Here is a 26,320-nt window from a genome sequence, read left to right as displayed (position 1 = left end):
AACAAAAGAGTGGTAAGTGGCCTAGGAGTAAAAAAAAAAAAAAAAAAGAAAAAAGAAAAAAGAAAAACCACTATCCAGTGTACTAGAATTCAAGCACCAAGAGACAAATATGGCAGAACAATAACTTGGGAAAACTGGGGCCATAAGCCAGACCATACACTCTTAACAGCTACAGCTCATCACAGAGAGCAAAATACAGGAAAAACTGTGTCTAAATAAGACAAGGGACCAAGGTCCAAACATCAGGCTTCAGCTTTAAACTCCATCTTTAAAATAAATTCAGGGATGGTATCAGTTCCATAGGAGTATCTGTAGGAGTTGAAAATAAAATGACTAAAATACTTCCTAAGAATAGCACAGCACCTCATATATTATGCAACTGCATGGTTAGTCTGTTGAGCCATAGCTACAAAGAAAAGAAGAAAGGTATTATTTGCAAACCATTAAGACGGCAGATAGGTTTATATGTATGTCCCCGTCTCTAGGAGCTTATAGTCTGGGTAAGGTATTTAAGCAGGAAATTTGCATATACAAATAAGGTGTCATCAGCTGTGAAGCACTAAAGCCATGACCTCTGACAGGCACCTGCATCAAAGAAAAAGGTTGGCTATCAGTACTTTTAGGTCCTGTCCTTTCTTCTCTCAATTCAGACAACAGCAACTCAGAAGCCTGCACAAGGTAGGCAATGACCAGCTAGTCCAAGTTGCCTAGAACTGAGAAAACTAATGCTATTGAGAAAGCAGGTTACAGAACAGTTTACAAGTATAAACTCAATGTTTCAATGTCTCCTTTGAAAGAGCAAGTACTAAAAAAATTGGTTACCCTCTCATTTTTTGAGATGGTATAGGTGAGAAAGAAGGCTGAAATCACTTTTCAATTTCATCTCCAGTATAGAAGACCACATCACCATAAGCCAATTTAGGTAAAGCGCAGATTAGAAATACAAAACTACACATTTGAGAAACACCATGTTATCTGTGCGACAGAAAACTGTTTTCTCCAGTAACTATCATATGGCTTCACCTGGCACAGTGTAACTGCATTACACACTAGAATACTCCTAGAGCTTTAGAGACACTTCACAGGAGGAAAAATAACTGCACTGACAACTGAAAAACCAAGTCTATGTAGTTCAGAATGCACTACTATTTCACTGCTGGGCATGGTGCCAAAAGATATTTGAACATTTCAAGAAACAGCAAAAACTGGATGATCCTGCAATGTTAAAGAGGAAGCAGCTTCTCCTTAGTAAGGTTTTACATGACCTGAGAAGGATCAGTAAAAGAACAACTATGAAAGCACCAGATCCATGCTTTTAATTTTGAGGAAAGCCTTGAGAAGTTGGCCATGTCCTTTAAGATAGAGGACGGCACTACCTCTGGGTATGGAATCCATCACAGACTATTGAAGCTGTCTGTTTTTGTAAGGGAGCTAACTGATCACAATTTCAGTTGACAGTGCCTGAGGCAACCAAAATGACACTTGTGGGTCTGACCTTCGAAAACATGTAACAGAAGCCGCCTTGCTGGCCTGCTCTTAGCTGGAAAAAAGAATAATCTGAAAGGTCTCTTTTGTTCTGCCTTCAAAGGTTTAGGAAGTAAAACACTGTCGGGCATAAAACGGATCTTACGCCTGTAGGAAGCTAAATAAATAGAAGTCTTGGGCAAAGAAACATGCCCTTCCCTACTCTCATCCACAAGCCTCTATCTATTCAAAGTCAGACTGCCACAACTTATTCAAAGCTAGACTGTCACAACTGTTGCAAGTGAAAAGTCTTCATAAAGACTAACAGTCACACAGCATAAAGCCTTAAAGATCACAGCATTTAAAAACAAACAACAGTCAAAACTGGCAGATTACCACAGAAATTATAAATAGACATTCTAGCTATCACTCCTTACTCCTAATTCCTCAAACTGGACAGACATCTTCTTCCAAATCAGGTTAAAATAAAATTCTAGCACATCAAAGCAGAGCAAACCTGAAAAGAGATTTGGGAACCCGCATTCAGAACTAATAATACCTCTGCTTCCAACTTTACAACAAATCCACAGTTAAACTGTTCTGGAGTATAATGGCCTTAAAACAAAACCCTCAAGTGGGAGTCCCAGAAACTTCCGTAAAGAAAAATAAATTTCTTCACACCCTTCAAATAGTACTCTTTCCTCCTTGAGTGCTTTAAGTTCTCTGTACTTGTTTTGAAGTAGCATTTTGTCTACAGAGAGCAGTGGGTTCAGAAGAGATTTATCAAAAGAGCAGAACATATAACTCTGTTGCTTCTAAATGATAAATGAGTTCAGAAAGTTTCTTCCATTCATGATCACTTATAACAATTTCTTAAAAATAGGAAAGCATTTAACATTCCCTATCAACCAGAAAACTATTGTCAACTATAAAATGGCAAATATAAGAAGTACAAGAGAACATAAAACCAGCACATTACCAAGGCAGATTTAATCATGGTGAGATATTCTCTCCTATTCCCAACTTGCCAGCTCAGTCAGTGTTATATACTTCTGTGTTTTAGATTACCTCAACTCTGATAAATGAAAAGGGGATAAAAAGAAAGTCCCCTCAGTCAGAACACCGTGCGTCCTAGATTTTGGAAGGGGGGGGGGCGCATGCAGGTTGAGTTTCCTCATTAACAATAAGCCAGAGTACACATCCTGACAAATCACAGGAAATACTGAACATTCAGCATTAAGAAAGGAAGTCCAGGTTTCTTTCCCAATTTAGATGAGATGAAATCTAGTTTACTCCCTTGGATAAACTGTAAGAAATCCCTCCAGCAAAAACTTCAATCACAGCCAAGACATTTTTCCTGGTATCTCCTGGGATAAAAAATTCCACTGTGCAACATTTTAAGCAACATTATTTGTTGTTATATACACATTGTTTAGTCTCCTCTTTCTGTTTTTCAATGACATCAGGCAAATGAGCAACAGAAAGGAGCAACTATTTGTATCCTCTTCTGCCATTAGTAGTGTTGTCAATGCAACTTTCAGATGTGGAAACCTCCTTCGACTTCAATATTGGCAATGCACACCTACAGAAGTTGCATGACAAAGTATGTGCCTGCCTTTTAGGTTTATAAAGATTACTCTTGGTGGCAAACACTTAGCCTCAGGTCTCAGGGTTGTAGAGGTGCCACAGGGTACTACAAACACTGCAGCAAAACACAGGCCTGTGACTGACAGAGCACAGAGTTCTGCTTCAGAGTTAAAACTGCTGCATTTACATCAAAGCCAGAGGACTCTGAAAAAGACCAGCTGAACACCCACGTTATTTTCAACATTCAGCCTACTCTAAGGTACACATGCAGTAGAGAAGCTGCCCCACCCTTCATCTCCTTCAAAAGAATTTGAATGGAAACACTGAAATCGAAAGCTTCCAAAATACGACTTTCCCAGTCACTTCTTAGAAGTAGAAAGGCTCAGCAAAGAGAAAAAGCGGTTTAATATGAAAGCAAAACCTTACCGTGTCTGAACTTCCTTCCAGCAGTATGTTGATTGCTCTGTTCACATCCCCATTACAATCATGTAGTGCCACTATGCACTCATCCTGGTTTTTCCCCGTCACTTCCATAAGCTGGCAGTAAAAGTCAGACATGTTAAAATATCTAAATTATCATCATAAGAAAATATGAGCTAGTACCACCACAGATTCCAAGAAAGCGCATAGCTACTGTGTCAGAGCAAACTAAAATCCTAAATAAAGGTACATGCACTTTACAGATCTGCTTGGGATTCAGACAAGAGACAGGATTAAACAAAAATTAAATGGTAATCAAGAAAGCACTCTCTTTCACAGCTTTTCTTTTTTCTTTATGCATCCAATAACTGCTGTCACCACAGAGCAGCAGTATATGAGGATAAAGACATAAAAGACCAGGATAGCTTCAGTATCATCAGGTATACCCCTGAAGAGGCTGTGACTCATAGGTAAGGCTCCACTTGGAGCAGGTACAACCCTAAGGGACTGCAGACTGTAAGTCAAAGCCTGAGCAAGGGCAAGGGGAGTTCATTGAAATGTTAAACCCAATGGTCTGGCCCAAACGAACCAGGGGTGAAGACTGCAACAGAGATACCTTTTGTTGTAACCTGGGACTTGAGTTAAACATTATGGGAATTACTATAGCAGGAACCCCTTGTTGCTAGCCAGCTAGGAGCATGGGTAGGACAGTGACAAATGGTGTTCCTCAGGGGTCGGGGCCGGTGCTGTTCAACATTTTTGTTGGGGACATAGACAATGGGATTGAGTGCACCCTCAGCAAGTTTGCCACCGACACCAAGCTGTGTGGTGCGGTCAACACACTGGAGGGAAGGGATGTGCCATCCAGAGGGACATGGACAGGCTGGAGAGGTGGGCCCATGCAAACCTCATGAGGTTCAACAAGGCCGAGTACAAGGTCCTGCACATGGGTCGGGGCAATCCCAAGCACAAATACAGGCTGGGGGATGAATGAGTTGAGAGCAGCCCTGCAGAGAAGGACTTGGGGGTATTGGTGGGTGGAAAAGTGACTATGAGCCAGCAATGTGCACTCACAGCCCAGAAAGCCAACCATGTCCTGGGCTGCATCAAGAAGTGTGGCCAGCTGGTCGAGGGAGGGGATTCTCCCCCTCTACTCCGCTCTCGTGAGTCCCCACTCAGCCAAGGTCAACCCACACAGAGGCATAACAGTTTTAAATTGAAAGAGGGTAGATTTAAATTAGATAGAAGGAAGACATTCCTCACTGTGAGGGTAGTGAGGCACTGGAACAGGTTGCCCAGAGAAGCTGTGGCTGCCCCCTCCCTGGAAGGGTTCAAGGCCAGGTTGGACGGGGCTTTGAGCAACCTGGTCTAGTGGAAGGTGTCCCTGCCCATGGCAGGGGGGGTTGGAACTGGATGATCCTTAAGGTCCCTTCCAACCCAAACCATTCTGTGATTGTGTGATTTTCACAGTGTTTAATTCTATAATTTTGATGTATACACATATCCGGGAGGTCAGATTAATTTTTGTTAAAATAACACTTCAATGCACCTTTAAGTTATAATGAGATTTTTACTTTTACTGAAACACAGCCAAGATATTAGCAAACTCAGTTTACACAGGTGACATTTTTCCCATGTGCGTGTACATGTGGTCAAGCTGAATGCACTTCTTATTCTGTCAATCATTAAGCATCAGGACCATACTAGAGAGATACAGTCTGGAAAAGACATCAGCACAGATGAGTTTTGGCTTAAAGGCTTGTCTATAAAGGAAAGTACATCAATGTAACTATACACCCAGAGCTATATTACCACACAATTTCTTGTAAACAGACTTTACAGTGCAGTAAGAGCACCTTTTCCTAGTTAAACTTTTGTCCTTCTGAAAAAGGTTTCATCTAAAACAGAAACAGACGCTTTAGCTCCAATATGTAAGCCTGCTTTGGAGCACCTTATTGCAGGACATAAAAACTGTATCATAAGAAACATACTTGTTTCACTTTATCTTCAAAATCTGCGTCGTTCTTATCATAGATCATCTGAGCAAGGCGAATCTGTTCTGCTGTTGCCTGAAAAATGCAAACATCCAATAAAGTACACAAAAGTTAACTATATATTTTTTAAAAGTATCTCCTAGTGTCACTGTATTTTTTTCTTCAGATTTTCAAAAAGAACATACACAACAAGCACAGAGGTGCTATGAGGAAGGGATTAATATCATCTCTATGCCCATTTTATAGTTAAAAAGTTAGCTGGGACAGAAGCAATTCTAATGTGTTTGAGCCACAGCTAAAGGTCAGCACATAGACAAGACAACTATATAATAAAATAGAACTTATGACAGAAGCCTACACTTTGATATTATTACTTTTACTTCTATTTCTACACAGTATCTGCTATTCCAGAGTTAGCGTTTTATCATAACTGGCGACAGTATTTCTAAATTGACCACATCTCTGATGATACCTGCTCACATTACATTCCACAACTCTCCCAATAACAACCTGACTCTAGTTTTATGACCACTTAACGAGAGACTGAGTCATGTCTCAAGATTCTGCCTATGAACAGCTGTGCTTATTTTCTTTATAAGCAAACACTAGTCTCCGAAAACTGCTAAAGGATCTTGCTATTCATAAAATATTTGGTGCTTCTGTAACATTTCTGGACCACAAATCCATGCTGGCAACTCCTCCAAAAGCTGAAAGAATAAAATGGATGTATGCAGTAAAGTGCCATAAATCCAAATAGGCTACGGCTACCTGAGAGAAAAAGCAACTCAAGACACCAATGTAGCATCATACAGGCCACTCTTCATAGTGCAGCATTTGCAGTATACTTGAACAGTACTCCCATGAAAATACCAAAGACAACTATGCTACACGATCCTGGATCTAATTTGATTTCTGCTCAAACAGAAGAGGCTTCCATCTCATGCTAGAGAAGGCTGATACTGAAGAAAGCCAAGACCCAAAATGTGAGTTGATGTGCTGTGGAAGACTTCTTCATTGAGAAAGGGACCACCTCATCCACTGAAATTCATGACAGTAAGGATTCATCCTGGGCAGCTGGTTGAACCACCTTTCAAAGTCTCACTTCACAGGATAGCCACATGGAATTCTGTGCCTCACAAGTTCAGACTTAATCAGCCTCAAGCTGCTTTGCTTTTGGAGTTTACCACAAATACAAGCTCTAGAGGAGGTCGCCAAGTGTAAATGTTGAGAAAAGTCTAAAAATTACTCCACCATACACCACCAGCTGCTTATTTTCTGAGAATTTACTGCAGCTGTTCCAGTTCCTTGAGGGAAGGAACATTTGCTGTGCTCATAGTCAAGGTTCCAAGACAATTAGTGTTGGTACAGGAGTTAAGTACTCTGTGCTACTTCACATTTTCAAAGTGTCATGCTGACAGCTTCATACGTCACTCCACTCGGTAACACACAGGAGAACTGCTCTGGAATTCCACAATCCAGCCCTGATGCCACCCTCCACAAAAGCCTCCCAGTCAGTGCAGCGCTCTTTGCAAAGGAGCTCGCTCTTGGTCTCTGCTGAAAGCTCAGCAGAGAGCAAAAACAAAAGGTCTGCTGGTTTCAGGAACTAAGCCTTATTGATCCATCTTCTCACTCTAACTTCAGCTTCCTCAGGTCCTTTTAAGGGCAACTTTTAAGACAGTGAAAAGATTTCCTTTAAAGATATCAGAGTAAAAACATTCAGACAATGTAATTTCTGTAGAGGCATATTTGACCAGAAACAGGAAGACATTAAGATTCACTTTTTCCATAAACCAACTTTTTTCCAAGTCCATGTTAGAAGACAAAAATATACCAATTTTATAACAATATCAAACGTGTGACTATCCTCAGTTTTCTGATGTAAGCAGAGAGCTTAGAAACAAGTAAGTGCAATATCACTAATAATTTATGCCAGTGAATTACACCCAGATGAAACTGGAGATTCAGAAGAAAAAAAACAGCAAAATCCCACAAGATGTGTTTACTACACAAACACCAAATCAGTGTCACAAAGTTTTGGCCTTTTTTCTAGTGGGTGGCTCTTCTTTATTTTTAAGGCACCATCATTATAAGTAACATTGCAGTATCCTATAAAAGACTATTAATTAAATTTTAATTGCGACTAAGAAAATAGTAGCATCTTAAGACAGCTAAAACTTTACTCAACCTTACAAGATATATTTGTAGCATAACACAGAGAAGGAAATTTTTAAGTAACATCTTCGAACTACCAGAAAACAGAAGTGTGCAAAACACCAAATCAAGTGACAGTACTAGGCCCAGATCTTACAACAAAATGGTTTATTTACTACCCAAGAGCAATGCAAAAGAACTGTGATGTAATTTCTTAAATAACTTAAATGATGATCAACACGGTATTATGACAATCTCCATTTGGGAAAGCAACATTATTCTACATTCAGAAAAATGAATCAATTTCTGCTGATCTGTAAAGTCTGACTAAGCAGGACAGTCCATCTAAATAATAAAAAAAATATGGTTCACTAAAACATAATTGTTGTATATTACATAACCATCTTTTCCACTGAATTGACTAAACCAATATCTACTATGCAAGAAGCAGAGTAAGTGGACAAACTGCAGAAAGAAGTCCCTAAGACTTAATGCTTAAAAACAATGAATCATATAGGTTGGAAAGGTCCTCCAGTGATACTCAGTGCAACCTCCCACTGAGAACATCTCCCATCAGAGGAGCTGCTTGGGGCCAGACAGAGATCCCACAACCTCTCTAATCCATGACTGTGTTCACAGTAAACAATTTTTTTTCCTTTTAACAGCTGGAATTTCCAGTGTTTCAACTTACGCCGTTGTCTCTCTGAGAAGACTCTGGCTTCACCTTCTCTATACCCTTTCATGAGGTATCTGAATAGAAGATATAACCTTGCCTTGCCTTCTTAGGGCTGAACAAATCCAGTCCCCTCAACCATCCTCATTCATGAGGCTCCAGCCTCTCAGCCATCCTCACAGCTCTTCGCTGGACTTGCTCCCATCTGCCAATGTCTGTCTTATGCCAGGGAACCCAAAACTGAGGAGAGTACTCTACTGCTGTCTTGCAAATGTCAGAAAAGGGGAAACCGCTTCTGTCAACCTGCTCACTACAGTCCTGCAGCCTTACTTGCTATAAAACAAAACCAAATTCAACTTAATCTGTTGAAAGTCACTTTCTAAATCCACACATTAGCATAAATCAACACTATGCAAAGCACTGCAACACAAGATGATAAGGGCTTGAGGTCACACAATTAATACTGTATGAAACAGAACAAGAGCCCCTCCACATTAAAGATCAATCTAGAAAACAATAAAAGACAATTTCCCAGAGGAGCACCTCTAGATTGATGCACTCTCTGAGAACTGAGGCAATTCTTGAATTGAGTCCAATTTTGAGAAGTACCTGACAAGAGAATAATGAGTTGCCAGGAGCAGACATTTTGCACTCTCCGTAACCCAGACAAGCACACAACTTTACCCGGCCACTGAGAATCAAGACAATTGGCTAAGAGCTTAATTTCAATCTCACAAATACTCAAAATAATTTTAGTCCACTAGTGGATGGTCATCTTCATTTCACTTTGTGAGGAGGCTGCACAAGAAGTTTAGATTTTTATGACTTGCAGGTATGCTGAATCATGCTGTAGAATGCAGCACGCATCTAACAAACCTTTTCCCATCCACCCTAATTCCTCTATCAACCAGAAATCTTCTAGCATCATGAGGCTGGCATATGGAAGAGCTGAGATCTGAGGACATTGGGGTCACAGGACAGAAATCCTGACACAGGCATAGGCATAGAATTCCTCACTGATGGGAATGTTGCTGAAGAACACAAAGCTCCTTTAGAGACAAGAATGCAGGAACAACTTAATGCTGTGTTGGATTACTGAGTAATTAAAACAACATATCAAACATACTCTTCCAAAATAGACCACGATTTTTCCTCCTGACTTTTCTCAGTTTTTACTGACTTAGGGAAGAAAGGCAGATCATTACATGGTCACTTTGAACTCAAAGAAGATTATATAGTATCACATACCTGTACTACTTGTTTCTGTGGTTGTGTTGGCTGTGTGGTTGAAATTTGCGTTTTGTCCCGAGTGCCCCGGGTACGTTCACTGCCCACCGAAGTCATCATATACAGTATATACAAAACAATGTATGTACAAAATAGAAAATCTGAAAGATAAAAAAAAAGGAGCATGAGTTAAGGCAGGGTACTGATTCAATAGATTCAATATCCATGTAATAAACAAATGCAGTAGCTTGAACTCTTCCTGCATTTACCACAAACTCTATACAGAGACTCCAGAGAAAGCAGCTTTAATACAGTATTATTGGATTTATTGCAGTTTTACAGTAAAGGGAGAAATGCAGTGGACAAAAAGCATTTTTGTCAGCTGACTGGAATCTGTCTAGATCAGTACTTCCAGATGACATCAAAATCTCACAGCTTTTGCAAGTTATTTTACATACAGACTTTACTATCTTCTACTCTGCTGAAATTTCAGCTCCAGCTGTATCACTCCTTAAATTTCTGCTGTCCTGTTTTGGTGCCTGGAATTTAACCACTCTCATAACCACTCAAAATAGTAATGCAAAAATCGCATTCACAAACTAGGCAGTTCCTCTTCCCTGTCATCACACTGCTTTCCTGCACATATATGGAGGTCATGGCCAACACCCACTCTACTTCTCACCTCTCATTTATAAGAGAAATGATGATGCTTGCCTTTAAATCCAGCCTCTGTAGCCAGTATTTTTGCTTTGTTCTCCCTCATACTTACAGAAATTATTTACAAAACTACCTATTACCCTGCTTTAAACATGCCTTTGTTTTATGGCAACAAAGAAACCCAAAAGAAAACCCAAATCCCACACACACATCACTGTTATCCCCTTTGTGGCAGCCAGCTTTCATTCTCATTCATCCTCTACCATTAAAATTACTTTGAAACAAGAAATTTGTTATTCCCTCTGTGTTTGTACAGCATCTAACACAAGGCTAATTGACGAGTACGGTTTATAGTAGCTATGATAACTGGAAACAGATCTCTTAACTGGTCAGAACAGTCACAGTCAACTGCCTGGTTTCTGTCCCCATGACACTGTGAAGTAAAACCTGCAAGTTTAGGGAAACAAGGACAACCTGCAAGTGGTGCACCTGGGCAGAAGATGTGAAAACAAACAGCAAAGCACTTTTATTGCAACCCCAATGTATGAACATGCCTCAGCACGCAACTTGTCAGAGCAGCAGCTTTGGTGCAAGCTGGCTAGCACCGAGCTCAATGCATGATAGTGCTCTGATGAACACTGAGCAAACTGCTGTGATTGCGTGGATGAGGACGTGTTCAATACCCAACTGCTCACTAGCACTCACGAGTAATGGGTACTCAACAATTAAAGTTGCAATAAGATGCTTCAATTTAAACACTGGTTCATGATGCTCAGGAGCCTCATTTAGAATCAAAAAGACAATTAACCCCATTATCATCCAAACCTCTTCTTCACTTTAGAAACACTTTTTTGTTGGCCAAAATTGAACCCCGACATTGAATTTCTTTATGTGCTAGTTAAAGCATTCAATAAAGTCTGAGCAGAAAGTATATTTCCATGAACTCTTACATATTTAACAAGAAAAGGCCTGCCTTTACCAGGAACTGACTGTAGTATGGGCTGAACTAGAACACTCTGTTTCTCCAGCTTTATGAATATATTCAACAAAGCCAGTCTGTCTCCCAGTCTCTTAAGGTAGTCTAACTTTGTTGTCTTCTAAGCCCCACAACACATAGGCCTTCAAAGCACTGCGCCTGACACCCTAAAAGCCAGATACAGTCAGAACAGAGGCTATTTAAGCTCATGACATGTTCTATGGAAAGCAAAATATTAAGTAGATGTGGAGATGCTCTGAACAGCAAGTTCAACACTTACCACTGACTATCTGGTTGTGGCTGTCCCATTGATATTTTAAAACACATTAGGGACAGTTTTCAGTTGAGTTTGCAGTAAAAATTACTTTTGCTCTTTGTTTTAAAATCTGCTTTATAAGCCTTACTGACTGGACTGCCAACGTCCAAAAAACTTAAAATGTATATAGACTAATAATGACCTTTGGGTCATTCTTTTTTTCCTTAAGTATTGGTCAGTTCATCACGATTTGAACCTAGCACAATGAGCAATGAAAAAAAGTCCTGAACAGAGAAAATTACAAGAGAGCACTAACCTCTGTGAAAGACAAACTAATAGTTTCCAATATGATTTAAGATACACTGAGAAATAACAACCCCACTGGGTCTCAATTTGTTCATCATTTCTGAATTAATGTCATGTTTACACAGATTCTTGTATCTAGGAATGCTGACATACATATCAATGCTATTTTTTCTAATTTCATCAAAGCTATTCAAAATACTGCAATCCATGTTTTGGACATGACAGCAATACACACACATTAAAACAAAGAGTTTTCCACCTGTTTGTAAAGCACATTCTGAACTATAGCCTACACTCCCAACAGTCAGGCAACCTACAGGTACCTGGAGAGGACTATGTCTTTCCTCCCTCTCTTAACATGTATTTTACAGTGTCTCTGCACCACAGCTGTTTAAGCCACATTTATTTTTCAGGATGAAAGGATACTTTAAGGAAAAAGGCAGGCACACAAATGTTTGAAACACTGCTGGGGGATGAAGCAGCACAGCAAGATCAGCCTGCTGGTGGGAACAGAGTCAAACAACCTGAACAGTGTAACAAGATCTTTGAAGAAGATCCTCATCATGCTGACCACGCAGCCCATGAGCAGCACAATTTAGGAACAGGTCCGAAGCAGAAAACCAGTGTAGGTGAGGGCCTCTTCCTGGCAGCAGTATGGACTTGTACTTGCTTCAGACAAGTGTGGAAACACACCCTCAGTTTGAAATTCCCCATCAAGCCAACATGGACATGTTATAAACCATTTCAGACACAATTCAGTCTTCTTAAAAGCACAACCGGCAGCTTGATATAAAGAGAGCTTTCAAAATAATGCTATTTTATTCCCCTGTTAGTTGGCTCCCACTACCTACAGGCAGTGTCCAGACACAGCAACCAGTCCAGCCCCAACACGCAGGAGGATCAGCTGAGGGGCCCTGCTCCACTGCCGACGGTGCAGTGACGAGGGAAACATCACACCTCCCTGGCACGGGCATGCCTTCACCACCACAGGCTGAGGCTTCACACCCTACCACACGTACTCTTAAGAGTACCAAAGCAGCAGGCAGAAGGGAGGCAGATAGCCACTGTCTTCAAATTACTATAATGACTACAATTTTCAGTGTTAAGTGGGCTATTATTAATTAATAAGATCAGGCTGAACATTTCCTTGCTCACAGAGCAGCTTCTTATTCTCTCCAATTCTTCATATTAAAGTCTGTTTGGCAGGCTGTTGTCATAGCAATGAGTAGGATATCACAAACTGATGAACTTAATTTTAACTGCAGACCAAATGAGGAAAGAAGGTTTGAGACTGGGAAGAAAACAACTCTTAATTAAAATCTGTTTAATAAAGATCAAAAAAATATTCAGTTGGGCAGATGTTTCAGTTTTCATGTCAGGGTCTGGCTCAGTGCAGAAGTCCCTCATCAGCAGTTAATAGTTGACCTTGTAGAGACATTGCAACTCTACAGTAAGCAGCCAAAACAGCTGTACTTTGAAGAAATAGGTACACATTAAATGAAACAGACCCCCAGAGCACTAGCAAAGAAGGAGGAGAAAAAAAGAGACTGGACTTCCCAAAACTGTTGTATAAAGAAGGTGGTCATACTTTCTTTCATGATAATAAAAAAAAAGAAGCACAAGATTGCTATAAACCTTTTTTCACTGATGTAACCTAGTACCTCCAGAGGAAGGCTGTCTTTATTTTTAATTAAACAAAAAAAACAAAACAAAACTCAAACAAAATAAAAATTAAAGAATTCCTTCATCGGTAGTTAAAAAAATTGTTCGCTTCAAGTATGTTTAGCTTCTCCAGCTCTAAGGAATTCAAATTTCAGCACTTCCTCATAAAGCAAATAACTAGACTTAAAAATGGAAAGCAACAGAGGCATTTAAGAGGAAAATAATACCAAATTCTCAAGTTTTGTTTGTTTTAGTGTTTCTGTCTGTACAGCAAATTTAGCCCAAGGATGTACACTACAACAGTAGATACAATATTGTACAAAAAGCAGTCACGAGACTGGTGATGGAACGGCAACAATTACTCTCGTTTCCAAAAGCAGTACCAAAGTATTGGTATCTCAACACCCAACTTTCCCAGAGACCACATCCCACCCCCTCCCAAAGTCTCCATACCGTAAGTCTTATCCAGCACATTTAGTTGGATTCTTGCTTTGGATTTTAGAAAGGGCAAGACAACGTATCGAAGAGTAACTGAATGCGTATCAACACAAAAAGCAGGTTTTTAAAGCTATCATAATGCTTTCTTTGATCTTTTGTTCAACTTTCTTTTGGCAAGAGATCTAGTCCTTAAGACTCAAAGAAGTCAGAAAAGCTTGAGATACACAGAATACAAATTGACTTGACAGGGTTGCAAGCCCCACAAGACACAGTAAATCTGTTGCTGAACTTCCAGGGACAGACAATGCACAGCAATACCACCTAACTTTCAAGAATCCTTCTGAAGTTAAATATTCACTTTCATCAGCTGAGAAAAACACAGTTTTGATTCTTTTCCTGAGGCTGTCTCAAGAAAGTTATCTTCTTGACTCTCTGGACAAGGAGCTGTGATAGAACACAGTGAAGAAATCTCTGTGGACACCTTAGAAGTGTGACTGGTTTTTTATAGTCTAAACACAAAGCTACTCAGTCAAGGATTTCTCACAATGACGGAGCTGGGAAAAGGCTGCAGGACACTGCCTCATGATGGCATGACTACTGGACACGTACAACAAGTCTAGATTTTACTGCTACAGCAGTAGCATGACATGACTATGAGGCAAGAGCGGAGAAAAAAAATATGTCTGCAAAGCATCGACATAATGCACTTCCCTCAAGTGTTGTTGTCTAAAGTATCACACCACCTTTATTACTTCTTGAAAGGGGAAAAGAGTTTGCAAGAGTCAGATGTTCCTCAGGAGCAGTGCTGATGACTCCATGTCTGTACTGCCCCAAGCCAACAATACTGAACCTGAGCTTATGGATCCTGGGAGGATTCATGTCTCATCTTACAGTCGTCTACTGTAAACAGGAAAAATACTGATGGCCAGGAGCAGACCTGCATCACTGGCAGAACACCACAGAAGAAAGAAAGTGTACTATGTGTATGGTCTCATGTTTTACCAAGAAAAGAGGATTGCTGAAAGGGGCCAGAATACCAGTGCAAACATACGAACTAATATACACACTTACAGTTGTGTAGAAAAGCATACTGAATACAAGTAAATACTCTTACCCACCTTTCTTAAAACCCATTGAGGTGTTAGTTGAAATTACTATTCTGCCAAGTCAATCTATAATTAGCTAAAAACATACCCTGATCTACAGATATCAATAATTTCTCATTACCAGAAAAAAAAGTTAATTTCAAAGATCAGTATTCCCGAGGAAATGTTATAGAAAGGAAGACAATAAAATACACAAATAGATCTTACAAATAAAAGAAAAGATGGCATTGTTTTGGAAGAGAAAGAAGGCAAAGGCTGGTCACATATCCAGAGCATCTCCAAAGGTATGATGTGGAAGGGGGACTGAAAGTGCATGTTTTCCATTAGTAGAGCAGATTTCAATCATGAAAGTTAAGGAGTATCATTTTTTTAAAAAATCTTCTAACTTCACAGTATCTATATTTGCTATTATCCCAGCATCTCTGCCTAACAGATGTGTTTTACGTTTTAGTATATACCAGTGATTAATCAAAATCTGCCATCTATACCAAATAAACATCTAGCAGACTTGCCCTCATCATTTCTTTATAAATATTGAAACTTCAGAGGCAACAAGTACCCTTATTCATACAGAAATTTATGAAGAGGAATCTAAATTTCCCCAGATTCAACTTTCACAGGTATTAAAAAAAAAACCCACAATTGCACTAAAATCAGAGAATCCTAACTGACTTCCACCTAGGGCTTTATCTGTCACACAACCAAGGCAATCTTCAGACCGCTAAAAACCTGTTTAGCAAAACCACGCACCTCTGCTGCTATCGGAAGACAACACTCCTGAGTGATTCTAGACAATCAAAAGGCAGTGAATGTCCTAGAAGATTCAGAGGACTTGGCCTTATGTTTCAGACATCAGTATCCACAGACACACTATCCTCATCTTTTGCTGCCTTTCTGCAAGAACACCATTTTAGATAGCAACTGGCTGGACTTACACATGCAAAAGGAATAAAGCCTTGCTCCCTGTCCTAATTTATTACAAGCCCCATCTTTGCAAGAACCTGCAAGATGCACTGGTTACCAGCACTTAACATTGTAATGAAACTTTAAGTAACAGGGACCCAATTAGACTAAAAGTGCATGTTATTTTCTATCTAAGCATGGCTCTCAGGACTATCAGAACTAGAGGATCTTACTAGACCATAACAGAGACCAGACCACAGTTGTTGCCATGAACTAGACAATAAAAAAAAAAAAAGGCTGCACTGGTCCACATCGAAATATAATATATAAAAAATAGGAATCCTCGTTGAAAAGCAACGATCGTGGGGATCCTGTGAGGAAGGGGCAGCAGCAAGTTCACCTTTGAAGTATGCTTCTCTGCTGAGGAATATCTTAAGAAAAGCTCTGGACTGTCCTGGTATTATTCTAAAACCCGAAGGAAAAATTAAATTCCTGTTCCTGCCATCTTTGATGGAAGGACCTCATTTCTTGCCCTCTGTCACAGAGAAAGTTTTTCTTATGCGAACCCTCTCTAAAAGTCACCAAGGTAAAAGAGGTAATGTATTCCCGTCACTGACCACACCATATGCTGTCCTGAACTGTCAACTGACTCAGTATCTCAGGCTAGGAAGCAGAGACCAACCACAGTGGCTCAGAGGTGGTTCCCAGTGCTTGCACAGCCATGCACACACTCTACTTCCTCTTGCTACAGTAGAAAAGGAACACCTCCATTTCCGAGTTCTCTGCTCTCTGATTTTTAGCCTAAGGAGATAAAAGAAAACATTAGCCAAGTCAATACACAGTATATTCACTGTTTATTCCACCACTGCTACATTTAGTTGTGAAGAACCATCAGTATTGCAAATTTCCTCCTCATACCCATTTCTCTGGGTTTGTCCCCCCGCCCAAAATGGAACAATCAATGAAGAAAAACAGAAAAGGTAAGCCCTTTGTGTTTTCCCTCCTAAGGTATCCTGACAAGCACTCCGTGAACAGGCACTACAGTGTCTACAACTTCCAACACAGCAGCTAGCAGAGCTACAGCCTAGTCACCCCCTGCAAAAATACTCCAGTCTGAATTATACACTGCATTAACTAGGAGGCTTGTAAAAAACATTAACTAGTACTTTGCAAAAGGAAAGGTTTATTGCAGCTGAGGAAAAAACTGAACTAGCAGGTTTTTCAGGGTTGAAAATCATTACCCTCTGCAGCCAGAACTAACACAGCCTTTCTGAAGTCAGACACAAGTGGAGGATGGCTGAGCAGAGTCTGGGACAAAAAACTTGACTAGCATTTTAGTTCCCATTTGGGACCTGGTTGTTTATTCATTCAAAGTTCAATCCATAGTGCAGGTAGAACCTAAACAGTTTATTCCATTAAAATCATGTTTCAGCTCACATCTAATACCATGCAACTGAGTCGTCACCAGAAATGGCATTCCTGCTCCCCCACGCCTTAACCACATAATATTGCTACTTCCCTTCAATCAGACTTACAATCCTGCAGCTGCAGAGGGAGTAGGTTTAGTGAGCTGACCCAAGAGCATACTAAACCCTCTAAAACAAAACAGTGAGTCAGTTGAATAAGCTTATCCAGTGGAAAACTATGTGGCTATACAACTGCTGAATCTGACACGAGGGATAGGGATCAAGTTCATGAGGAAAGGGGGAACTTGCATTTCAGCAGCCATGCACCATTATAACATCGGCAAAATGTAAGGTTTCACATTTTGTTTTCCTGGGATCCAGTACAGCAAGACTTGATCCTGGTCAGGCCCTCCACACACGACAAAAAACCAAATATTAAAAATGACTTATAGGCATTTTAAAAAATAAAAAACTCCCAGGAAGGGACTCTGCCAGCAGAGTGACCTTGAATATATCACTATCTTATAGCATATATATTCTTTTTGGTCACCAGGAGCAAAATAGACACTTGTATCACCTTTACCAGGCAACACTCCTTAATGCCCAGCCTCTTGGATACCTGTTAGCATTCAGTAACTTGCAGTGAAGAATACACTTACGAAAATTTGGAGGTCTTTCTATCCAAATAAGAGGAGGCTATAATCAACCAACATTAGGACAGCCTGACTAATACAGCTTATGGCAATCTAGAATACAGCCCTTTCCCCCAGCCAGAGAAGTACCTGTCTGCATTCAGTTTCACACATTAGAGACTCAAATTACTGTAAAGCAATTTAGCCACCAAAACCAATCTTTAATGATTTTGTACACACAACTAAATATTCAATGCTTTCGCTGGTCATCTTTGAATTTCACTTTCACAGGAATAATACACTCAAAACATCCACCCTTTCCCTATCAGAAGCTCCACCTTGAGAAGGCTTGCTCCCTCTGCCAGCTTATTAAAACTCATAGCAGTCCCTCAGAGGGGGAAAGGAGGAAATCCAGACAGACTCGTCCAGGAAGACAGGGCTGGGTGACTTGGAAGTTCTTCAGATGGCTCCCTCCCCCCCAAAAAAAAATAATCACAAGGCAAAGCCTCTACAGACTGTAATAATTTGAACAGCTTTCCAGACTATCTGGGATGAACTCAGGGGTTAACTAGAAGCCTGGGTAAGCTGAGGCCACACATACACACATATATGTAGGTGAGGAAACAGCTGCAGAGTACAAGCTAAACAAGTTATAGATGTTCTGTTCAAAGAATACATGGAAGGACATATGATCTCAGGTCACACTGTGGTTAAACTATCAATACTATGACAGAAAAAATATATTTAAGTTGCCAAAGCATCTCAGATAAGATTGAAATGTATCACCAAAGCCGCACAGGACTTCAACCTTATTAACTGTGACTGACTTGTCTCAAAACTACTATTCCCCACATGCCTCTAGTGACAATGTCAGCAGGACACTTTAAAAACAGTTTAAGCTTGGGCTGTGTCAGTATATACATCAGCTACAAGCATACATCAAGGACCATAAGATACAACAGTTAAAAACCACCAACTTTCAGTGGATCACCCTCCTGTCAATCATTACTGTTACATCAACAGCTAGCTGTACCCACAAGATGAGTAACTCATGCAACAGCAAACAAAGGAAAAAAAAAAACTAAAAACTAAAACCAGCTGTTAAATAAGAAAAAAAAACTTCTAATAAAACTTATTAGGAAAGTTAATCCAGATTAAACTGGTCTCAGAACAAAGAAAGATGCTGAATTGTAACAGGATCAGGGAAAATTACATGTACTGAGAACTGTTGGCTTCGGCTGTTAAAACTGTAGAAATGCGTGTTTCAGCTATTCGCTCTGATATAACGGCCCATATCTAAACAGCCCCTAAAATTAATCGCTCTTTACACAGAGAAACAAACCCAGTAAGAAGTTTCAAGCTGAAACCCAGGTACTCCAAATGGCAGACACAGCTAACAAGCAGGGACCCACGGAGCCAGGACAATACGCAGAAGGGGGAACTCGGTTTGAGCGGGTCCTTGTAAACAAGGTGGCACACAGGAAGCAGCACTCGGCGCCGGACATCTCGCCGCCAGATCACGAACATGCTCAGCGCTTGTGCTCTCCCTGCCCCCCTCCGGCTCCCTCCCGCGTCGCCAAACCGCACTCTCCTGGAACGGCTTCCAAAGAAATCGTCTGAATAGAAACAGATACAAGCAACAGGACTAAAAATAGCTGAGCAAGAGCAGAGACATTTGTTACATTCTGACACTAGCGGAAACACACTCAACTGCATCAAAAAAAAGGGCACCTTGTTAATTCACACTAGAATTGACAACTAGGAACAATGCAGAAAGTGTAACCATAAAAAAAAAGTTTTGTAGGGGAGGATTAATTCAGACTTGCAACACTCATCAGATCACATTACAACACTCACAACAAAAGCCAATGGTTAAATTACAAGCCACAAGTGATATAAAAGCAAATGCAACCAAGTAAAATCAGGAAGGCTGTATCTATAAAATGTGCTAAAAACCTCGTGGTATCAGATTTTTGACTCTAGCTTCAGAGTTTTGGTAGCAACACCAAAGAGCTCAGGTATCATTCCTGCACCTGTACAGAGCACTACTCCTTGAACTAGGTACTGAAGGAAGAAGACCAGTACAGATCACTGCTCATGATACACTCACATAATCGGAAAACCAAAGAAAACCAGGAGTCTTGCTGAAAACCATTTTTAAATAAAGCAAGATATTCTAGAACACCTTTCTATAATTTTCCTTCAAGTGATGTTCCTTCTAAAGGTTCATCTTAGGCAAGAGGAGAAGCCACCAAATTAAAAACCTAACTTTTCTCACAGTTACACATACAACTGAATATAAAGTTCCAGAAGGAAGACAAGGAACAAGTTTCTAAGGCAGTATCAAAGGTTTCCTTCATAATCTTATGCTTTTACTGTGCATAAAATCTTGATGAAAACCCACGGCCATTTGGTTCACTTTAGCTTTCCAAAATGAAATGCTGAAAGAAGCTGAGTCCTTTTTTTCTACCTTATTATCAGGTGCTCAGAGACAAGTAGCCACTGAAAGGGCACCAAGAACTGAAAGCCCTAAGAGATGACTTCTATTTCTCTACCTCCTCTGGATTGCTCCTTCTACGGTCAAGACTGTTGTTAGCATTTTGTCTAGTTTTAAACAAGGTGGGTTTGATTAGTTTCCTTTGATACTAATCCTCATCTTGACCTGTTTCAGTCAGAAAACTTTGTTTTACCCCAAGCTTTCCCACTTGATTTTGAGCATTACTTTCCTCATGATCACAACTTCTCAACTTGGTGTCACATGTAAATTCACTTATCTTGTTCCACCATTCCAGCTTACCTGAGGCCAAGTCTATCTGATCTGCAACAAAACGATACCAAATTATCCAAAGAGATGAAGGACTAACAATCTTTACAACTTCAAATGTACAACATGCTAAAAAGAACCAGGTAAATAAAAGAGCCCTCCACCCAGAATTCAAATTTAAAAGCAAGAATGAAGTCATCCAGGCTGTTCTCAAGTGTTTAATATTAAAAAAGCAAAATGAAATTAATCTCCCACTTCTTCTTAACCTTTTAAGAGACAATACCAAAAAGACAAGCTGCTCACATATGATGTCAAATTCCCCAAAGTTTTATTGCACTCAATTCAATACTTATTTTCTTTCCAACATAAGTGGGGGGGGGAAACCACCCATAGGCATCTTCTAAGACCCTCAGTCACTGTTCCAGCTCCCCATCTTTATCTTTTTCTGAAAGTCTGGACTGACTTAAATGTTGTTTGGCTGCCATGCGTTTTCTGTCTCCAGCAGGAGGTTCTCACTGTCCTCCACCATTTCTTTCCAAGTCAGATTAGCTTATAACGAGATTGAAGTACAGTGCAAAGAATAATTTTTTTTAAAGCTTGCAAAATCTGAATGAGCATATAAAGTTTTTCTTCAAAATTTCCTTCCTATTGACAGACCATTAAGAAAGTCCTCTTCCCAGAAATTTATTCGCTTATTTTCTTAAAGCTTACTCTCCCTTTTAAACAAGTCTTTGTATTCTGCTGAGTTAGTTTAGTACAGCACAGTAATGAATAACAGCCCCTGATTCCACAGAGGTATGCCTCTGAGGTTTACATGCTGTCCAATATTAAAATGCCTAAGTAGAAAATCTGTTTTCTAAAACACCCCAAGAAGATATTGGTCACCTGTCTATTTTACCATCAGCCTAAAAGACCAAGCACTCTGCTGCAAGATGAAGTTACTCACTTTTGAAAGAAAAGGGACCTTCACTCTTCAAGTCTTAGTTTCTGAAACAGCTTATTTATATTAATTGCAGCACCTCGCCTCAGTAGACATGTGAATTCTGAGATTGCACCTGGAATACACATTTTGCTAACTGCAGTGTTCAACTCTATCAACAGCATCAAAATATTACAGGTATCAGCTTTAGAGATCATACTGCACCTATAAAAACTTCACTGAACAAATTGTTTCAGTGAATAGTTTGGCAATGACAACCTTTAAAAGCATTTCAGCAGAAGATGTGTTGTAAACATCAATTTTCTCCAAGCAAACCAAAAGCTGTATGAACACAGAAGTCAATCAAAGGATGAGCCAGGGATAACCAAGATAAAATATTGAAAGTTTTAAAAATTGCATTACAAACTTAAGTAACAGCTTTTTAATCACAATAATAATTTTGAGTCATTTACAGAATCTTATTTAAAAATTCTAACACAACAGGGGACTGTTAAGCACACTTGCTGTAAAAGCCAAGATGACACCATAAATAAATTGAGAAACCAACAGTAGGCAAGTTTAAAATGCAGAACAGTATGATGCCCTAAATGTGTTCTCAATTTAACACACAAAGACTCTTTTTCAAGTTCAACAAGTATACTGCCCAAATCATGGCTTTTTGAAAACTAGTAAGATGACCCTGATTCACTACAATAAAGTGAAAACAAAAATCATAAAAGAAACAAGGCAACTTGTCATTCTCCATGCCTGCTCTGATAGGAACAAAAATACAAACACATACACAGTTAAGAAGGCAGCATTTACCCAAAGCTGTAATCAGCAGAAAGTAAACTGCTAAAAAGCTGCTCACTGTCTCAGCTTCAGGACACTGAACTTGCAGTTCTGCATGGGTTTAGTGTGTTTTTTTGAAAGTGTAGGTTGTGGTTTAACCCCAGGCAGCAATTAAGCACCACACAGCCACTTGCTCACTCCTTCCCCCTCCCAGTGGGATGGGGAGGGGAATCAGAAAAAAAGTAAAACTTGCAGGTTGAGATAAAAAGTTTAATAACTAAAATAAAATAATAATAATGAAAACGAATGTAACAAAAAGAAGGAGAAACAAAACCCAAGTGATGCACAATCAATTGCTCACTATCTGCTGACCAGTGCCCGAGTAGCGATTCGCCCCTCCCAGACAACTCCCCCCAGTTTCTATACTGGGCATGATGTTCTGTGGGATGCAATATCCCTTTGGCTAGTTGGGGTCAGCTGTCCTGGCCATGCTCCCTCCCACCTTCTTGTGTACCTGCTCACTGGCAAAGCATGGGAAACTGAAAAATCCTTGACTTAGGGTAAGTGCTACTTAGCAACAACTAAAACATGAGTGTGTTATCAACATTATTCTCACACTAAATCCAAAAGACAGCACTGTACCAGCTACTAGGAATAAAATTAACTCTATCCCAGCTGAAACCAGGACAGCATATGAGCCCTGTCTAAGTAGATACTGACCTTTTGGTCCCTCCATTTTCCCCTGTCTAAAATTTGAAAAACAATACTTATCAAACCTGTTGCTGTGCTCTAAAACTCTGAGGCAGAAGGTGTTAGCATGACCTTAGTTTTGATACCCCAAAAGAACCTTGACATGAAGTCTGAGTTTTTGAGATTTGTTGTCATGGAAGTTACCATGAGGTCACAACTACATCACAGGAATTTCTTTGCAGGATCAAATGCAGGAGTGATAGAATGGGATAAAACAGCTCTCAATACACTACATTTAAACATCACTGAGTATATATGCAACTGCTGAGAACAGCAACTTTAAGGTGAAGAACTTCCACTTATACATGAAAGTCCATTTGAAGAGTTACGAATACATCCAAGAAAAACATTGTGCTCTTTTCAGAATTTTCTGTCAGAGAAAGAAGAAAGGGAAGGAAAAACCATGTTTAAATAAATTATCTCATTCCCAAAGCCAGAGACATAACTTCCCTTAAAACCATTCTAAGTTCTCAAATCTTATATACACAATGAATGAAACCCAGAAAATTCCCAGAACACAAAGCACCAAGAGTAAGACCTTCCATATCAGAGATGATCAGTCAGACTTTAATGTATATCCTAATATACAAGCACACTTGAGAACAAAAAACTTTAACTGAACCACCTCAATTCCTATCAAATTAAAAAAAAGTAATAAATCGAAGAGCTCCAGGAACGCAATGATGTTAAGTGAGAATTAAAACTAGGATTAAACCTGGTGAGTCAAAAAAAAAAAGTCAACTTTAGACACTAATGTGAATCCACAAAAGGCTGTAATTTTACTTCAGAGGCAACTAAAACTAAATAAACGTTTATCTGGAACTTGCTTGTCAACAGAGATTTTAACATGACTGAAATGCAAGTTGTTGTTTAAGAGTTAGAAGTACACTGATGTCAATCTAAAATTCTCATGCTGTAAACAAATATTTCTTTGGTTGAACTCTTCCAGAGCTTTAGATAGAGATCCAATTGCTGTAAAAGACTTGAAAGTCTAAGTTCCAGAAACATGCAATGTTTTGGTTAACCTTGAGAGTCTTGGAGCTGTGATGTTTTGGATTTAAATATCATTCAAAAATATTCCCAGCATCTTCTTTAAGATGAGCTTTTAGGGAGCTGCTTTTTTTTTTTCTTTAACTGGTCTGAAGTTTAATAAAAATCTTGCTTTTACAGTTTTTGGAAAAGTAAATTGAGGGCATCTTTCCACTTTTTTTTTTTTTCTTTTAATGAGAAATTTGGGTCATTTTAAAAATACATACAACTTCTGAAAAGAGGGTGGAGGCTAAATACTGTAGGTCACTTTTCAGCAAGCTTTGATACATTCCAGAAGCTGAACTGCTTGGAAGGTCAATTCATGACAAGTCCTGGAAGAGCTAAGCATACCATTTCTTCCAAGCTGGTGTTTAAGATTTCAAGAGAGCAGAGCTCCACACCTCTGTAGCCATAAATATTATACTAGCATAAAATATGAGAGGCATAATACCCAAATATACATTTGGATGAACAAACCTGGTGTAAAGCTCTATTTTCAGTCTCTTACATGTTGTCTCCTGTTCAATACTTTCAGGCTTTAATAAAATAAGCATAGTTTAGACATGCTTACGTGAGGTCACTTCACCTAGCAGAGAAATTGAGAAGTCTGAAGTTGACATTTTTCAGGAAATGTAAGAGGTGGTAACGGTCTCATTTTATTCAACAGAACGACTAAATGAATCTCTAAACAGAGCTAACTTTCCTACCATCAGAGCGCCAGAAGAGATACCTTATCCCCTTCAACATTTCTCCCTTAAAAAAGAACAAAAAGATTAAAATTAAAAAACTTTCACAGTATTTCACAGCATGTCTGTTCACATACAAACTTCTGGGAAAGAAGGCAACTCATCAGTGCTGCCCTGCATATGCCCATAAATGCAGAACAAAAATGCATTTATAGGAATACGAGAAGATGCAAAACCATCTTGCAGCTTTCCAGTTCACATTACTGAAGCCCCAGCCACCACACGCTGATAGAGCGACACCGTTTCAAAAGACTGAAACACAGTCACAGTGTCAAATAATTCACCACGCAGATTCAATAGCCAAAAGGGATGCGGAGAAGAGAGACCCCTTCCTCCTCCCCAAGTACTTCACCACGGTTCATCTTTCCTGATGTTATTTCATTACTCACTTCCAGTGCACTTCATCAAAGCAGGAATTTTGTTTGTTTGTAAAGACACACCTAAGGTTCCCCAGCATTAATCATTTGATTTCTGCTCCTATGAGCCAGACTCCAGATAATTTAAACAAATCAAAGTAGCAATCGTATCAGTGATCAAGAACACCAAACTACTTCTTTCTCCCCTCCAACCCAAACCTGTCTTCTAACTACCACCAAGCCACATCTTCCTCCTGCTCCTCCACAGGCAACTCATTCTGTCCCTCTCTCTCTACATACTGCATCAGGACCTGTTGAGAACGTACCATCAAAAGAACATGCTAACAGCTGATCCCAACTTTTTTACAATACTGTGGAGCAACTGGAAGGGGAGGAAGAGTTGCACGTCAGCTTTTCAACCAGGGTCTGTTGATAAAGGGGACCTACAACCATAAAACTAGTTCCTGGCCATCCGCCACTCCTTAACAAAGTCCTGGTGAGGAAAACAATGCTGACCCCAGTTGCTAAACTCTTTCATTTGTTCTCTCCTATGTTGAGCTCCAGTCTCAGTCACTTTTTTTTGCTAGGCGAAAAAGGTTTTAGTCACCACAGTCCAACTCCAGTGTTCAAAACCTGCTTGCTCTGGCCTGCAAGGTAAGATGCCTCACTCAGTATGCTTTTATGTTCAAGTTTTGCTTAGATATTAAAATCAACTGAAAAGACATGGCTCTGTGGTTTCTTGCCCGATGTTTTATCATATTTTATAATAAGTGGGTCATTTAATAACTAGTGAAACGCTTAGGATGCCTTCTGCTGATCAGTTATTTTAATGAATTTGTTTATTGAGAAGAAAGGTAAAAGTTATACATTTTCACCTCCCTCTCTCCCATGACTGAAGTACTCAAAATCAACACAATCAGCAAGGGAGATAAGTCATAAAAATATTTCAGGTAGGTTTCCTAGCAGAAACTAAATCTCACTGATGTTTCATTCAGAGGATGGTACTAAAAGAGCCATCCCAGCACTTCTCAGATTCAATATCCCTAACTATGAAGTAATTTTAACCATCTAACTTTATTTTAACCTCTGTCTACAATTGTGGGGGT

General features: G+C 39.6%; 1 protein-coding gene across 13 annotated transcripts in view; it reads right to left on the bottom strand.

Annotated features, from left to right (window-relative positions):
- The window catches only part of UBAP2 (ubiquitin associated protein 2), a 139,625-nt gene that overhangs the window by 106,430 nt on the left and 6,875 nt on the right, over positions 1-26,320 (bottom strand). For 11 of the 13 annotated variants that reach the window (XR_012621515.1, XM_074811612.1, XM_074811619.1 and 8 more), the window contains exons 2-4: positions 9,538-9,677; positions 5,463-5,540; positions 3,478-3,588 (exon numbers count right to left, since the gene is read on the bottom strand). Coding sequence is in view for 11 of the 13 variants with exons in the window: in XM_074811612.1 (XP_074667713.1) it covers positions 3,478-3,588; positions 5,463-5,540; positions 9,538-9,636 (288 nt within the window). In the remaining 2 variants the exon portion in view is untranslated. Of the gene's footprint in view, positions 1-3,477; positions 3,589-5,462; positions 5,541-9,537; positions 9,678-19,200; positions 19,351-26,320 lie in introns of those variants that run through there. The other 2 variants (XM_074811615.1, XM_074811626.1) reach the window with 2 other exon arrangements.

Source organism: Strix aluco, chromosome Z, assembly GCF_031877795.1.
Source record: "Strix aluco isolate bStrAlu1 chromosome Z, bStrAlu1.hap1, whole genome shotgun sequence".
In the NCBI taxonomy this organism is placed as follows: Eukaryota; Metazoa; Chordata; class Aves; order Strigiformes; family Strigidae; genus Strix; species Strix aluco.
The sequence above is the reverse complement of the archived record's forward strand: the minus strand, read 5'-3'. Positions and strand labels throughout refer to the sequence as shown.